The sequence below is a fragment of the Scyliorhinus torazame genome, chromosome 4, assembly GCF_047496885.1.
Source record: "Scyliorhinus torazame isolate Kashiwa2021f chromosome 4, sScyTor2.1, whole genome shotgun sequence".
Lineage (NCBI taxonomy): Eukaryota > Metazoa > Chordata > Chondrichthyes > Carcharhiniformes > Scyliorhinidae > Scyliorhinus > Scyliorhinus torazame.
Genome location: NC_092710.1, coordinates 100,994,146 through 101,011,244, shown reverse-complemented (window position 1 = coordinate 101,011,244; position 17,099 = coordinate 100,994,146). Strand labels below are relative to the sequence as shown.

At 50.4% G+C, this 17,099-nt stretch overlaps 1 protein-coding gene across 1 annotated transcript in view; it reads left to right on the top strand.

Annotated features, from left to right (window-relative positions):
- Positions 1-17,099, top strand: part of LOC140411421 (uncharacterized) — a 196,684-nt gene that overhangs the window by 157,024 nt on the left and 22,561 nt on the right. The window contains exons 31-35 of the mRNA XM_072500528.1: positions 4,349-4,384; positions 4,506-4,550; positions 5,694-5,726; positions 14,723-14,869; positions 14,990-15,044. Of these exons, the coding sequence (XP_072356629.1) occupies positions 4,349-4,384; positions 4,506-4,550; positions 5,694-5,726; positions 14,723-14,869; positions 14,990-15,044 (316 nt within the window). The remainder of the gene's footprint in view (positions 1-4,348; positions 4,385-4,505; positions 4,551-5,693; positions 5,727-14,722; positions 14,870-14,989; positions 15,045-17,099) is intronic.

Here is a 17,099-nt window from a genome sequence, read left to right as displayed (position 1 = left end):
GAGTGCAGCCTGTGGGAGGAGGAGCTCCATGTTGGACTCTGGGAAGTATATCCCCACGGCTGGAATCTAGGTGTGTAATTGGAGTCGGGACTCCTTTGTTTTGGAGACACTGACTGCCTCACTCTTTGTTGAACCCGGGTATTAGGTCTGATAACGTTTTGACCATTGACACCAATATGGGAGCCATGATGTGCAGATGCCGGCGTTGGACTGGGGTGAGCACAGTAAGTCTTACAACACCAGGTTAAAGTCCTAGCTTTCGGAGCACTGCTCCTTCAGTTTCACCTGAGGAAGGAGCAGTGCTCTGAAAGCTAGTGATTCAAAACAAACCTGTTGGACTTTAACATGGTGTTGTAAGACTTCTTACCAATATGGGAGATTAGGGCGCGATTCAGCAGGCTGAAATTAAAGTCTCCTGAATGGTGCATTTAGCGGGGTGGGTGTTTCCTGGCAGCTGCAGCACAGAGAAACATCCCGGTATCCAAAGGCACTTTGTTGCTTTTTTTTTGCCTCGGGGGTTTCTCCCCGCCAAGCCCGCACTTAGACGGATTTGCTCCTCGCAGATTGGGGTGCTATCTTGTCCCCCACTACTTTGACCAACCCACACCCCAAATTTGGGGAGGCCCTCAAGAACACCCCCTCCACTTGGCAAGGCCTCCCTGAGCCTGACCCCTGGCAGTGCCACCTGGGCACTCTGGAAACATTAGGGTGGCACTGCCAGGGTGCCATGTTGGCAGTGCCAAGGTTCCCAGGTGCCGGGGAAGTTACAGAGTGCCACCCTGCTCTGTCCCTGACCACCCAGGGGTCTCTAATAGCCTTGGAGACCCCCCACCCTACCCAGGTACCATTACGCCTGGTTCACGTTTGTGTGGACCAGCACTATACGGCACCCTTGCCAGGTCTCCTAGGCATGGCTGGTGAGTCCTGTGTGCCGGGCGAATCTGGCACCCCTGCTTCTTTAAATATTCAGATCTGGATCTCGGCCAGTGAGGGCGAGATCCAGATCGCACTGAGCATGATGAATCGGGTGGCTCGCAATCGGCCCGCCGCCTGGCACGGAGTCCAATTTTGGGGCTTGCATGCGATTCATTGAATCGCGGCCCATGTGAAGGTTTTTCCTTCGTGCGGAGTTGCTGGTCCAGAATCTCATCACAGTGTCATTGTTACCTTGAAATTGCGGCAAAGCATCAGGTGACTGGTTGAAATTAGTTCAGCATTTCTCCATTTTTAACAAAACAGAAAAAGAAATTAACTTTATAAAATTGTCCTGTCGATGAAAAATATAAAATATGTTTTCCGTCGAGGAACACCTGTCTGTTCCTCCTCCAGGTAATCTCTGGTATAGAAAATGTCCCCATTGGGGGGAGGGTCAGTAACCGGAGGACATGGAATTGAAGTAATCGTCAGAATGACCAGGGGCGAGTTTTGGTGATCTGGAATGCTCTTCTTGAAATGGTGGTGGAACCAGATACACGATTAACTTTTAAAAGTTAATGGGGTAATTGTGGTAAAACTTTCAGATCTGTGGCAACAGAATGGGGGAGAGGGATGAGTTGGATTGCTCATTCAGAGAACCAAAGACATGATGAGCTGAGTGCTTTCGTTCTGTGCTGTGTGATATTCCTCCGACAACTCTGCTGTATGGCACTCCAGAAACCTGGAGGTGAGCATTGCATCCATGTTCCTAGCTGGAGAATTTGTCTGTCCTGTTCACCCGAGTTACTGCTGGAGTGATACTTCAGAACCTGCCCTTTCCTGACAAACATTTATTCAAATTTAAAGTAAAGTCGGGAACCTGACACCCCCCACCCAACTCCCGATGAATTCTGGGTCCTGACCCCGGGCCTGAACTGTGTCGCTCTTGTGACACTATTTTTGAATATAAGTGGGCTGATTGGGAAGCAGGTGAGCTTGATGCCCAATTAGAGGAGTCAAGCACCTCCAGGAGGTGGGAGCTGCCTACCTGGTGCCAGTGGCAAAGGCAGATGGCAGCCATGTTGGGGGCTACTGCCTTGCCAAGGAGAGGAGACAGCTCCTTGGAAGGCCACTGACGATAAAGACAGGACAAAGAGGCCATGGGCACCAAGTCGAGGTACCGCACCCGGCCTGGTGCAAATTGACTGCACACATTTAGGTTAAAAAAACACAGATGGAAACAAACTTTCTTTTTCCTGGTGGTGACCCGGACAGCTGTGCACCAATATGCTCCAGAATTATTTGCAGAGCTGAAAGTCATAAGTTAGTCTTCAAATATTCCAGCTTCAAAATTCATGGTGCAATTTACTGTTTGGCTTCATCTAGAAAAAGCATTAAAAACCCCATTCTGTTCTGGGCAGGCTCCTTAACAAATTCCTCAAGGAGCTTAAGGGGCTCTTAATTGGTGGTGAGCAGGCTTCCATGAACCCCCCACCCACCCCACACCATCACCCCCGCACCTCCAGCAACCCCTCTGAAAGTCACAAATTGTCCCAGAGGCGGTGGGACCCAGTGCCGTCCTCCAGCGAATGCAGTTTTCAAACCATGCTCAATGCCGGCCCACTGGTAATTGAAATTCACCTATTCACCTTATACACCTATGACTGTATGGCCAAGTTCCCCTCCAACTCGATTTTCAAATTTGCTGATGACACCACTGTAGTGGGTCGGATCTCAAACAATGACGAGACAGAGTACAGGAATGAGATAGAGAAACTGGTGCCACGACAATAATCTCTCCCTCAATGTCAACAAAATGAAGGAGATTGTCATCGACTTCAGGAAGCGTAGTGAAGAACATGCCCCTGTCTACATCAATGGGAACGAAGTAGAAAGGGTCGAGAGCTTCAAATTTTTAGGTGTACAGATTACCAACAGCCTGTCCTGGTCCCCCCCATGCCGACACTATAGTTAAGAAAGTCCACCAACGACTCTACTTTCTCAGAAGACTAAGGAAATTTGGCATGTCAGCTACGCCCCTCACCAACTTCTACAGGTGCACCATAGAAAGCATTCTTTTTGGTTGTATAACAGGTTGGTATGGAGCCTGCTCTGCCCAAGACCGCAGGAAACTACAAAAGGTCGTGAATGTAGCCCAGTCCATTACGCAAACCAGCCTCCCATCCATTGACTCTATCTATAATTCCCGCTGCCTCAGAAAGGCAGCCAGCATAATTAAGGACCCCACGCACACCGGACATACTCTTTTCCACCTTCTCCCATCAGGAAAAAGATACAAAAGTTTGAGGTCACGTACCAACTGACTCAAGAACAGCTTCTTCCCTACAGCCATCAGACTTTTGAATGGACCTACCTCGTATTAAGTTGATCTTTTCTCTACACCTTGCTATAACTGTAACATTATATTCTGCAGTCTCTCCTTCCTTCCCTATGTACGGTATGCATTGTTTGCACAGCATGCAAGAAACAAAACTTTTTACTGTATACTAATACATGTGACAATAAGAAATCAAATCGAAATTCCAGCACATTAACTCCGGGATCAAACCTAAGCCGCATGCCAATGGCAGCATCAAGAAGAGCAGCTTCCCGCTGTGTCTGCTGTGTCACTGTGAATAGAACATACAGAACATACAGTGCAGACGGAGGCCATTCAGCCCATCAAGTCTGCACCGATCCACTTAAGCCCTCACTTCCACCCTATCCCTGTAACCCAACAACCCCTCCTAACCTTGTTGGTCACTAAGGGCAGTTTATCATGGCAAATCCACCTAACCTGCACGTCTTTGGACTGTGGGAGGAAACCGGAGCACCTGGAGGAAACCCACGCAGACACGGGGAGAACGTGCAGACGCCGCACAGACAGTGACCCAGCGGGGAGTCGAACCTGGGGCCCCGGCGCTGTGAAGCCACAGTGCTATCCGCTTGTGCTACCGTGCTGCCCAATCAGATCTCTTTTTTATTGCCTGCGCATAACCTGCCCTTTAACTATGAGCTGCAGCTCTTTAAGAGTTGCCTTCTCACCATATTTTGTGCTCTCTAGCCAAGCATGCAACATACTGAGGTCCTGGGATAGGCTTTTTTGTGTCTGCGGCCAATTCCAATTGAGTGGAAGAGGCTACCACTTTGCAAAAGCGTGGCTTGGGTAGGCACCATCTCATTTCTGCTCCTCTCACAAAATCTGGGCTAAGATGTCCTGAAATCCTTGTTTGTCTGTCTTTATTTCTATTCGTGGATCTAAATTTTCCTACCTGTCTGATTACATATCATCTGCCTGTCTGGCTAACTATCCCTTTGTTACAAGATTAAATTGGGGGGAAAAGGGGGGGGGGGGGGGGGGGTGGGGGCATTTCATTTAGCAGCATTGAAAATCCATTTTGCTTACTTGTCTATTTTATGTGTTTGTTTTCAGGGTCCTGTGGGCTTGCCTGGGACGAAAGGTGAACAAGTAAGTTCCTAAAATACAAGTGTGTTAAAGATGAAGAAGCAGTCCCTTAAATATTTATCTGCAAAAGAGTTCACACTATTTTGATTTTTAAGCCGCTTTTTAATTTTTTTACCCACTTTAGGGTTCTGCTGGTGGAGAAGGTATTGATGGCCCGAGAGGTGAAATGGTAAGCGATCATAATAATTATCATTGGAAATCCTGCATCTACAGGACTCTTAGTTATTCGGATTGTAGGGACTTTATTTTACGGCTGCCAGCGATGCCCAGGCAATTTCCCTTCCTATTGTGAAGCACATCAATTGTGTGTGTCTGTATTCTCAAAACTACATTGTGCGTGTATGTGAAATTAGGATAAAGATTAATCAAGACAGTAATTCAGTCAAGTGGTGCTGCAATGGCTCAACAGCACCACTGATGGGAACATAATGGTACTGCAGTTATTTGCAGAGTTGAAAGTAATAAGTTGGCCTTCAAAATTGCAACTCCTAGGTGCAATTTACTGTAAGGGCTGTCGTAAAATTCTACAGTGACTTTGCAAAATTAATATCACCAGAATAAAATAAACAATTAGATCCCGTGACAAACATATTAAATTTAGTACCCTTAATTTATTTTTGAATGCACAAAGATATATAGAGCGCATAGCACCGAAACAGACCATTCAGCCCAACTGATCTGTGCTGGTGTTCACGCACCCCGGAAGCTTCTTCCCACCCTGCTCCCTTAACTATTCCTTTCTTCTAGTCCAGTCAGGAGCTCAGGCCAAATCTCTTCACCCAGAGAGTGGTGAAAATGTTGAAGTTGCCACCACAAGGAGTGGTTGAGGTGAACAGCACTGATGCATTTAAAAAGACATTCGGTAAATACACGCAGGGAAAAGGGACAGAAGGATATGTGGATGGAGTTCCAAGAAGTGTGGGGGCAGGAAAAAGACAGGCAGAGACTATTTGGATCATGTGGCCCGTTTATTTGCTATATGTAGGATCAGAAAGGGAATCGTAATATACCTTCATACCTGTTTCACAGGATATGCTATATAGATGTTTTAAAAATGTACTATGCAGGCAAAGCATGTTTATTATAAAATAGATACTCTCATGTTGTATTATCTTATTTTCCATGATTTTCAAAGAACTCATTTTTTTAATGATTGTTATGTTGTGTGTTTAAAATTCTTGTCACACTTTGTATAACGTTTGATAGTTGATGTGCTGAACATTGCTCCCAGTGAAGGTGTGACTCACTTGTCCTTTCTTTGTTTGTTTCCCCCCCCCCCCCCCCCACCCTCATCCCGGATTTTTTTTTTTAGGGTGATGGCGGAAAGGCTGGTCCCAAGGGTGCCGTAAGTATCGAATAAATTAATCCTTTTCTGCATTATCACTTTATGAGCTGAGTCTTACTATGCAAAAAAGTGTAGACTTCGAGGCAACTTGATTGATCCATTAAACACGGGCAGGATTGAATTCAGTCCCGGCCGAGTCGGCTAATTAAGCTCATTAGAGGAGGTTATTAATGATTGGGAGGAGGGCGAGATGAGGGTTGTGATTGTAGCATGACCACGCGGGTCAGTTTTGACGGGCCTGCTGGATTTTTCCTGGCTGGCATTTATGTCTATTCTCCTATCAGGTTTTTTCAGTTCGGGTGTTTGTGGTGGTGGATATTGGGGGCCGCGATGTAGAGCGAGGCCAACAGCGCGGGTTTAATTCCCGTACCGGCTGAGGTTATTCGTGAAGGCCCCGCCTTCTCAGCCTTGCCACTCGCCTAAGGTGTGGTGAGCCTCAGGTTAACCAGTCAGATCTCCTCTTCAAAGGAGAAAGCAACCTATGGTCATCTGGGATTACCTTGTGTGGTGGTGTTTGTGATGCTGGTGGTGGCAGTGGGTCACATGACCGTTTACATATTACCTTTATGTAACCGAGTAGATGCCCTCGTACACACTATATAAATCTATGTGTATAAAATATCTGCTAAGTGGAAGAAATCTCACACATACACAATTTACACAGCTAGGCTTTACAGGCTCAGGAACAGGCTGAGAGGTGGAAGGATGTAAAATTGGGGGGGGGGGGGGGTCGCTATTGGCCCATTGCCTTCCCATTACCACTGGCATTTCAACAGTGGTGCAGGAGGAGGAGGTGTCTGACCTGCCAACCCTCAGGCTAATTTAGGCCCTTAAGTGACTGATCACTTCCTCCAGGGAAGTCACAACCTCAGGAAAGTAATTGGCTGAGCCATGCAAGATAACATTGTGGCTTCCAGGAGGCAAGCTTGTGCTGAATTTCCGACTGGAAGATGAGGCCTCTGCCTCTAGAAGTTATGGCACAGAAAGAGGTCATTCAGTCCATCGTGTCTGCACTGGCATAAAAATAAAATATGATAAACTAGCCACCTGTTCTAATCCCAGCACCAGGTTACAGCACTTCAGGTGCAGATCTGGGTATTTTTTAACTGAGTTGAGTGTGTCTGCCGCCATCACAAAAGCAGAGCAGCATGGTAACACAGTGGTTAGCACAATTGCTTCACAGCTCCAGGGTCCCAGGTTCGATTCCGGCTTGGGTCACTGTCTGAGCGGAGTCTGCACATCCTCCCCGTGTCTGTGTGGGTTTCCTCCGGGTCCTCCAGTTTCCTCCCACAGGCCAAAGATGTGCAGGTTAAATTGCCCTTTGTGTCCAAAAAAAGGTTCGGTTGGGTTACGGAGATAGGTGGAGTGTAGGATTAGGTAGGGTGCTCTTTCCAAGGGACGTGCAGACTCGATGGGCTGAATGGCCTTCTTCTGCACTGTAAATTCTATGATTCTATAAGTCCCAGATGCCCACCACCCTCTGGGTGAAGATGTTTTTCCTCATGTCCTTATTAATCCTTCTTCCATTCTCCTAAAATGTGTGCCCCAGGTAACTGACCTCTCTGCTAGGGGAAACTGGTCTTTCCTATCTATTCTATCTAGGCCCCTCATAATCTTGAACACCTCATCCCCCTGAGCATAGAAGACCCATGGGATAATTCCATGATTGGTGTTTGTAAGCAATTTGAGGAATGGTGGCCCAAGCGGTATTTTCTCATGGATCTTGTGTTCCTTTACATTTGAAAAGTCACTTTGGACAAGACATATTTGCTTCTTTTAGACATATAGATAATTCCAGAAAAGCACCGCACTTAATTATCCCAAAACAAAGTACTGCAGGTGTGAGATTCTGAAATATAACCAGAAAATGGTGTAAAAACTGAGCAGGTCCAGCTGTGGCTGGAGAGAGACACAGGGTGAACGTTTCAGGCCAGTGATCTTCACAACTGGGAAACATTAATACCTACAGGGACAGTGGAGAAAAACACACTGGGGAAAAGGCCTGTGGCAGGGTGGAGGCCGGGAGTGAATGGTGGGCAACACAGTAGCACAGTGGTTAACACTGTTGCTTCACAGCGCCAGGGTCCCAGGTTTGATTGCCGGCTTGGGTCAGGATTATGGGGTTGAGATTCCAACCAGATCAGCCATGATCTTAGTGAATGGCGGACAAGGTTTGAGCGGCCGAGTGGCTTGCTCCTGCACCTAATTCGTATACAAGTAATGCTTACAACAGAATCCTCAGCAGCTTCTGCTGTCTGGGATTGCGAGATGAAGCTTCCATGGCTATAACAAATTCCCATTAATGGCCAGTTTCACTTTATTCACTCTTATTTAAATTGTTAATGATTTTCTTTATTCAAATCTCTCCATAGCCTGGCCCTCCCTACCGCTGGAATGTTCACCACCCCCACAATCCTCAGATATGTGTTCCTCTAAGTCTGGCTTCTCAGGCCACCTCAGTTATATTCACTGCAGGGTTGGTGGTCTTGCCTGCACCGTGACCACTGGGACTCTGTCCCCACACCTCTTCACCTCACGAACAAACACTTCTTAAATTTGACCGCTTTGACCATGCATGTGGTCACCTGCCCATTTTTCCCTTTATGGTGTTGATGTCATATTTTGATGACTTTCGTGTTAAGGTCTGTCAATGTAATAATGTTTTATTACATTAAAGGTGCTATATAAGCCCAATTTATTGTTCAAACATATCTAACAAATTGCTTCTTATCCTTGTTGGTCAAAAGAAATCAGCCCCAGTGTCATTAATCTGTCTTAGAAGCATTTGACAAACCCTTCACCTCCTTCCTAATGTGTGGTGCCCTGAATTAGGCACAATTCTCCAACTGGGCAGAACTCGTGTTTAATAAAGGTTTAGGATAATTTTATAGGCTTAATGTGAGCTATGATAATACCTAGTTTGCTGCATGATATCGCTCTCACGGTATTTGTTTTTATGGAATATAATAGTATCCCATCCCCCACCTTGGACACTCTGCCCATCCCCCACCTTGGACACTCTGCCCATCCCCCACCTTGGACACTCTGCCCATCCCCCACCTTGGACACTCTGCCCATCCCCCACCTTGGACACTCTGCCCATCCCCCACCTTGGACACTCTGCCCACCCCCCACCTTGGACACTCTGCCCATCCCCCACCTTGGACACTCTGCCCACCCCCCACCTTGGACACTCTGCCCATCCCCCACCTTGGACACTCTGCCCACCCCCCACCTTGGACACTCTGCCCATCCCCCACCTTGGACACTCTGCCCATCCCCCACCTTGGACACTCTGCCCACCCCCCACCTTGGACACTCTGCCCATCCCCCACCTTGGACACTCTGCCCATCCCCAACCTTGGACACTCTGCCCATCCCCCACCTTGGACACTCTGCCCACCCCCCACCTTGGATACTCTGCCCATCCCTCACCTTGGACACTCTGCCCATCCCTCACCTTGGACACTCTGCCCATCCCCCACCTTGGACACTCTGCCCACCCCCCACCTTGGACACTCTGCCCACCCCCCACCTTGGACACTCTGCCCACCCCCCACCTTGGACACTCTGCCCATCCCCCACCTTGGAGACTCTGCCCATCCCTCACCTTGGACACTCTGCCCACCCCCCACCTTGGACACTCTGCCCATCCCCCACCTTGGGCACACTGCCCATCCCCCACCTTGGACACTCTACCCATCCCCCACCTTGGACACTCTACCCACCCCCCCACCTGGGACACTCTGCCCATCCCCCACCTTGGACACTCTGCCCATCCCCCACCTTGGACACTCTGCCCATCCCCCACCTTGGACACTCTGCCCATCCCCCACCTTGGACACTCTACCCATCCCCCACCTTGGACACTCTGCCTACTCCCCACCTTGGACACTCTACCCATCCCCCACCTTGGATACTCTGCCCATCCCCCACCTTGGACACGCTGCCCATCCCCCACCTTGGACACTCTGCCCATCCCCCACCTTGGACACTCTGCCCATCCCCCACCTTGGAGACTCTGCCCATCCCCCACCTTGGACACTCTGCCCATCCCCCACCTTGGACACTCTACCCACCCCCCACCTTGGACACTCTGCCCATCCCCCACCTTGGACACTCTGCCCATCCCCCACCTTGGACACTCTGCCCATCCCCCACCGTGGACACTCTGCCCATCCCCCACCTTGGACACTCTGCCCATCCCCCACCTTGGACACTCTGCCTGCCCCCCACCTTGGACACTCTGCCCATCCCCCTCCTTGGACACTCTGCCCATCCCCCTCCTTGGACACTCTGCCCATCCCCCACCTTGGACACTCTGCCCACCCCCCACCTTGGACACTCTACCCATCCCCCACCTTGGACACTCTGCCCATCCCCCACCTTGGACACGCTGCCCATCCCCCACCTTGGACACTCTGCCCATCCCCACCTTGGACACTCTGCCCACCCCCCACCTTGGACACTCTGCCCATCCCCCACCTTGGGCACTCTGCCCACCCCCCACCTTGGACACTCTGCCCATCCCCCACCTTGGACACTCTGCCCATCCCCCACCTTGGACATTCTGCCCATCCCCCACCTTGGACACTCTGCCCATCCCCCACCTTGGACACTCTGCCCATCCCCCACCTTGGACACGCTGCCCATCCCCCACCTTGGACACTCTGCCCATCCCCCACCTTGGAGACTCTGCCCATCCCTCACCTTGGAGACTCTGCCCATCCCCCACCTTGGACACTCTACCCACCCCCCACCTTGGACACTCTGCCCATCCCCCACCTTGGAGACTCTGCCCATCCCCACCTTGGACACTCTGCCTACTCCCCACCTTGGACACTCTGCCCATCCCCCACCTTGGAGACTCTGCCCATCCCTCACCTTGGAGACTCTGCCCATCCCCCACCTTGGACACTCTACCCACCCCCCACCTTGGACACTCTGCCCATCCCCCACCTTGGGCACTCTACCCATCCCCCACCTTGGACACTCTGCCCATCCCCACCTTGGACACTCTGCCCACCCCCCACCTTGGACACTCTGCCCATCCCCCACCTTGGGCACTCTGCCCATCCCCCACCTTGGACACTCTGCCCATCCCCCACCTTGGACACTCTGCCCATCCCCACCTTGGACACTCTGCCTACTCCCCACCTTGGACACTCTGCCTACTCCCCACCTTGGGCACTCTGCCCATCCCCACCTTGGAGACTCTGCCCATCCCCCACATTGGCACTCTGCCCATCCCCCACCTTGGACACTCTGCCCATCCCCCACCTCGGACACTCTGCCCATCCCCCACCTTGGACACTCTGCCCACCCCCCACCTTGGACACTCTGCCCATCCCCCACCTTGGACACGCTGCCCATCCCCCACCTTGGACATTCTGCCCATCCCCCACCTTGGACACTCTGCCCACCCCCCACCTTGGACACTCTGCCTACTCCCCACCTTGGGCACTCTGCCCTTCCCCCACCTTGGACACGCTGCCCATCCCCACCTTGGACACTCTGCCCACCCCCCACCTTGGACACTCTGCCCATCCCCCACCTTGGACACTCTGCCCATCCCCCACCTTGGACACTCTACCCACCCCCCACCTTGGACACTCTGCCCATCCCCCACCTTGGACACTCTGCCCATCCCCCACCTTGGACACTCTGCCCATCCCCCACCGTGGACACTCTGCCCATCCCCCACCTTGGACACTCTGCCCATCCCCCACCTTGGACACTCTGCCTGCCCCCCACCTTGGACACTCTGCCCATCCCCCTCCTTGGACACTCTGCCCATCCCCCTCCTTGGACACTCTGCCCATCCCCCACCTTGGACACTCTGCCCACCCCCCACCTTGGACACTCTACCCATCCCCCACCTTGGACACTCTGCCCATCCCCCACCTTGGACACGCTGCCCATCCCCCACCTTGGACACTCTGCCCATCCCCACCTTGGACACTCTGCCCACCCCCCACCTTGGACACTCTGCCCATCCCCCACCTTGGGCACTCTGCCCATCCCCCACCTTGGACACTCTGCCCATCCCCCACCTTGGACACTCTGCCCATCCCCACCTTGGACACTCTGCCTACTCCCCACCTTGGACACTCTGCCTACTCCCCACCTTGGACACTCTGCCCATCCCCCACCTTGGACATTCTGCCCATCCCCCACCTTGGAGACTCTGCCCATCCCTCACCTTGGAGACTCTGCCCATCCCCCACCTTGGACACTCTACCCACCCCCCACCTTGGACACTCTGCCCATCCCCCACCTTGGAGACTCTGCCCATCCCCACCTTGGACACTCTGCCTACTCCCCACCTTGGACACTCTGCCCATCCCCCACCTTGGGCACTCTACCCATCCCCCACCTTGGACACTCTGCCCATCCCCACCTTGGACACTCTGCCCACCCCCCACCTTGGACACTCTGCCCATCCCCCACCTTGGGCACTCTGCCCATCCCCCACCTTGGACACTCTGCCCATCCCCCACCTTGGACACTCTGCCCATCCCCACCTTGGACACTCTGCCTACTCCCCACCTTGGACACTCTGCCTACTCCCCACCTTGGGCACTCTGCCCATCCCCACCTTGGATACTCTGCCCATCCCCCACCTTGGACACTCTGCCCATCCCCCACCTCGGACACTCTGCCCATCCCCCACCTTGGACACTCTGCCCACCCCCCACCTTGGACACTCTGCCCATCCCCCACCTTGGACACGCTGCCCATCCCCCACCTTGGACATTCTGCCCATCCCCCACCTTGGACACTCTGCCCACCCCCCACCTTGGACACTCTGCCTACTCCCCACCTTGGGCACTCTGCCCTTCCCCCACCTTGGACACTCTGCCCACCCCCCACCTTGGACACTCTGCCCACCCCCCACCTTGGACACTCTGCCCATCCCCCACCTTGGATACTCTGCCCACCCCCCACCTTGGACACTCTGCCCATCCCCCACCTTGGACACTCTGCCCATCCCCCACCTTGGACACTCTGCCCATCCCCACCTTGGACACTCTGCCCACCCCCCACCTTGGACACTCTGCCCATCCCCCACCTTGGACACTCTGCCCATCCCCCACCTTGGACACTCTGCCCATCCCCCACCTTGGATACTCTGCCCATCCCCACCTTGGACACTCTGCCCACCCCCCACCTTGGACACTGTCCATCTCCCAACATTCGCACTCAGCCTTCCCCCCCCCCACCATTGACTCTCTGCTCACCCTCACCTTTGATATTTACTGACACCTTCACAGTAGCAGCAGTGTGCAGCACATACAATATACACTGTAGCAACTCATGAAAGCTCCTTTGACTGCACCTTCCAAATCCTCGACGTCTACCACCTAGAAGGGCAGCAGATACATGGGATCATCACCATCTGGATGTTCCCCTCGAAGCCACACGGCATTCGGACTGTGGGTGTAGCTACACCACACGGACTGCAGCGGTTCAAGAAAGCCATTCACCATCACCTTCTGGAGGGCAATTAGGGATCAGCAATGAATGCCGACCTAGCCACATCCTGTAAAAATATTTTTTCAAAGGTGTGAGCAACACCTTGGGATAGCAGTTCATATATAGTGTAACCGGCACAAAACAAACTTTAGAAATTCTCATTGGAACTTCACTGAGACCAATAATGTCATCGACATTTCGATGCTAATGTGCTTAGGAGAAGCAAGATCAAAATTCTGACCCTTGTAAAGAATTTCAGTGCAGTACAGCATTGAATACTGCTGGAGTGTGTAACCACACATATGCACAGCTTAGCTGGGCAGATGAGTGAGTGATGTGGAGTTGCTAGTACAATTCAGCACTGCCAACTTTGATGTTGTCTAAGTGCTACTTGCACTACAACAATACTATTTGCTACATTTGGGAAGAATTTGTGGCACGGTGGCACATGGTTAGCACTGCTGCCTCACAGTGCCAGGGTCCTATTTCTGCCTTTGAGTGACTGTGTGGAGTTTTCACATTCTCTGTGTCTGCATGGGTTTCCTGCGGATGGTCCAGTTTCCTCCCACAGTCTAAAGATACGCAGATTAGGTGGATTGGCCATGGGTTGGTACAGACTCGATGGGCTGAATGCCTCCTTCTGCACTGTAGGAATTCTATGGATCAGAAACCTCACGCCATGGAAACGAAAGGACATTTCTTGGTACACCAGGGGTTCTCTGCAAGGATTGACGTTTGGATCTTGATGCTCCTCATTTTCAAATAGCACACTACCCAGTATGGTGTTTCTCCAATCCTGCTGCGCACTGCTTTGCGATTATTACATATGGTACCATCTGCCCCCCCAACTCTGCCACCCATAGCCATGACCAAGTCAGTACAGGATATAATTTTCAAGCATAAAATGTGGATTGATAAAGATGAATGACGTCTCATCATGGTTCAGTCTTCAGTCTGCTGAGTTAGGTCAGCAGGCCAAGAGTTGGAACGGAGCAAGTATCTTCCTTGAGGTTCTGTGACATTGCAGATTCATATCCTAAAGAGGGGACGAGAAGAAGCAAACCACAACCTCATGATTAGACAATGCCCGACTCTGGTTTCAGAAACATAACATTGCACACAGGAGAAAAATATTACTGAGGCTGTTGAGTAGCTCCACACACTGGAGGCCTGGGGAAGGGTCCTGCTCCTCCTCCTTCAGGTATCATGCCCGGCAAGGGCACTGGTGACCATGGGCTTCCATTGGATGCGTCCATGGGTAATCTTGGCAAAGGTACCGGTGTGGTTTGCTGTTGCCTTCTGCAGTATGGCTGACAGGAAATTCTCCCACTCTGAGCACCTGCCATGGCATATTGGAAGGGTTTACAGGCTGGTAAGGAACCTGCTTGGCCTTGTTATGTGTTATGAATTCACCACTGGGGAAGGGTTGGTGAGATGGAATCGATCCTGAAGTTCAGTAAAGATGCAGATGAAGCAAGAGGGTGGAATTTGTACTTATATTTTATGTTTCAATTTTGCAGCTTGGTAAACCTGGTGAGGCTGGAATTCGCGGTAAAGATGGGGTTCGTGGTCTGCCAGGTGTCGAGGGTCTCCGCGGGCCTGTCGGGGCACAAGGTTTACAAGGAAATCGTGGACTTACTGGCTTACCTGGGAGACAGGGTCCACCTGTAATTATTAGTACAATTTGAGCTTTATTCATGCTCTTAAAGGTGTTCATTACATTTAATTTACAAGTCTTGAGTTTTGCTTTGCCTCTTTTAAACCTTTTTTAAAATGACCATTCCTAGGGTAAAGAGCCTATCGACCAACACATCAGACAAGTATGCATGAGGGTAATGCAAGGTGAGTACCTCTCAGAATAAATTGTCTATCATTTTGCTTTTGTAGCACCCCGTAACACAATTCCAGTTAAACCCACTGTGTATCTCATCATCGAAACCCTTTGATATACCATAACCCATCTGAAATTTACACAGACTGATATACCATAACTCACCATAATATACACAGATTGATATACTGTAATCTACTTGGACTATACACAGATTGATATACTGTAAACCACTTGGAATATACGCAGATTGATATACCGTATTCCACTTGGAATATACACAGATAGTTATACTGTAATCCACTTGGAATATACACAGATTGATATACCGTATTCCACTTGGAATATACACAGATAGTTATACTGTAATCCACTTGGAATATACACAGATTGATATACTGTAATCCACTTGGAATATACACAATTGATATACCTTAATCCACTTGGAATATACACAGATTGATATACCATAATCCACTTAGAATATACACAGATTGTTATACTGTAATCCACTTGGAATATACACAGATTGATATACTGTAATCCACTTGGAATATACACAGATTGATATACCTTAATCCACTTGGAATATACACAGATTGATATACCATAATCCATTTAGAATATACACAGGTTGATATACCATAATCCACTTAGAATATACATAGATTGATATACCATAATCCACTTGGAATATACACAGATTGATATACCTTAATCCACTTGGAATATACACAGATTGATATACCGTATTCCACTTGGAATATACACAGATTGTTATACTGTAATCCACTTGGAATATACACAGATTGATATACTGTAATCCACTTGGAATATACACAGATTGATATACCTTAACCCACTTGGAATATACACAGATTGATATACCATAATCCACTTAGAATATACACAGATTGATATACTGTAATCCACTTGGAATATACACAGATTGATATACCTTAATCCACTTGGAATATACACAGATTGATATACCATAATCCACTTAGAATATACACAGGTTGATATACCATAATCCACTTGGAATATACACAGATTGATATACCATGGGCGCGATTCTCCTGAAAGATGTCTACATGTGGAAGCGAGCAGGAACTGCCGCGAGCTCCCCAGCGCTCCGCCTTGTGAGGCCTGCAACGCAATTCAGCATGAATTGGTCCACTCAAGGAGGCCCCACGGGCTTCACACCACAAATGAAGGCTTGCCAGCCGATTCACTGGGACCATGCTCGCCAACTCCCCCCATCCCCGCTAACAAGATTGAGCAGCACTTATACAGCACTCGCACAGCCAAGCCTATTCAGCTCGCAGCCATGGCGCCGAGACGACTGGCCCCAAGGTTTGGAGACGGGGACCTGGGGAGGCTCCTAGATATGGTCAAGGCCAGGAACGATCTCCTGTTCCTCCGAGGGTCCCTGACAGTGAGCCACAAGGCAGCCAATGCAGCCTGGGACGAAGTGGCAGTGGCCATCAGCTCGGGAAGAGTGACCAGGTGGACTGGCCTGCAGTGCCGCAAGAAGGCCAATGACGTATACCAGGCAGCAAGGGTCCCCAACTGGGTCTGCACTACCCCCCCCCCCCCTCCGCCCCGGGTGTTGCCATTGTCATGATATACACCAGTATATCATGGTGCAGGTACACACACACTGATGGACACACAGTGGGACCAATCAACACACACAACACCGCAGCCAATCACCAGTTAGAGCACACGCACTATAAAGACAGGGGGCATCAGAGTTCCCGCTCATTCGGGATGCAGTTTCCTACAAGGACAGAGTTTACAGCTTACAGCACAGGTCCTCACCATGTGCTGAGTGCATAAACTGGTTAGGACAGGCATAGGTCTTTAGTTCAATCTAACATAATGTTAACCCACAGTGAAAGTATGTTCAACAGTTTCTAACTTAATAATAGTGTTGCACTATTTTAAGTGTTGGTGGCCTGTATGTGTTCCACGGATCCAGAACACCCAACACATCAGCCACTACATGGGATATGAAAATATTTGAGTGTTTGACAGCAGGTATGACAAGGTGACACAAGGCC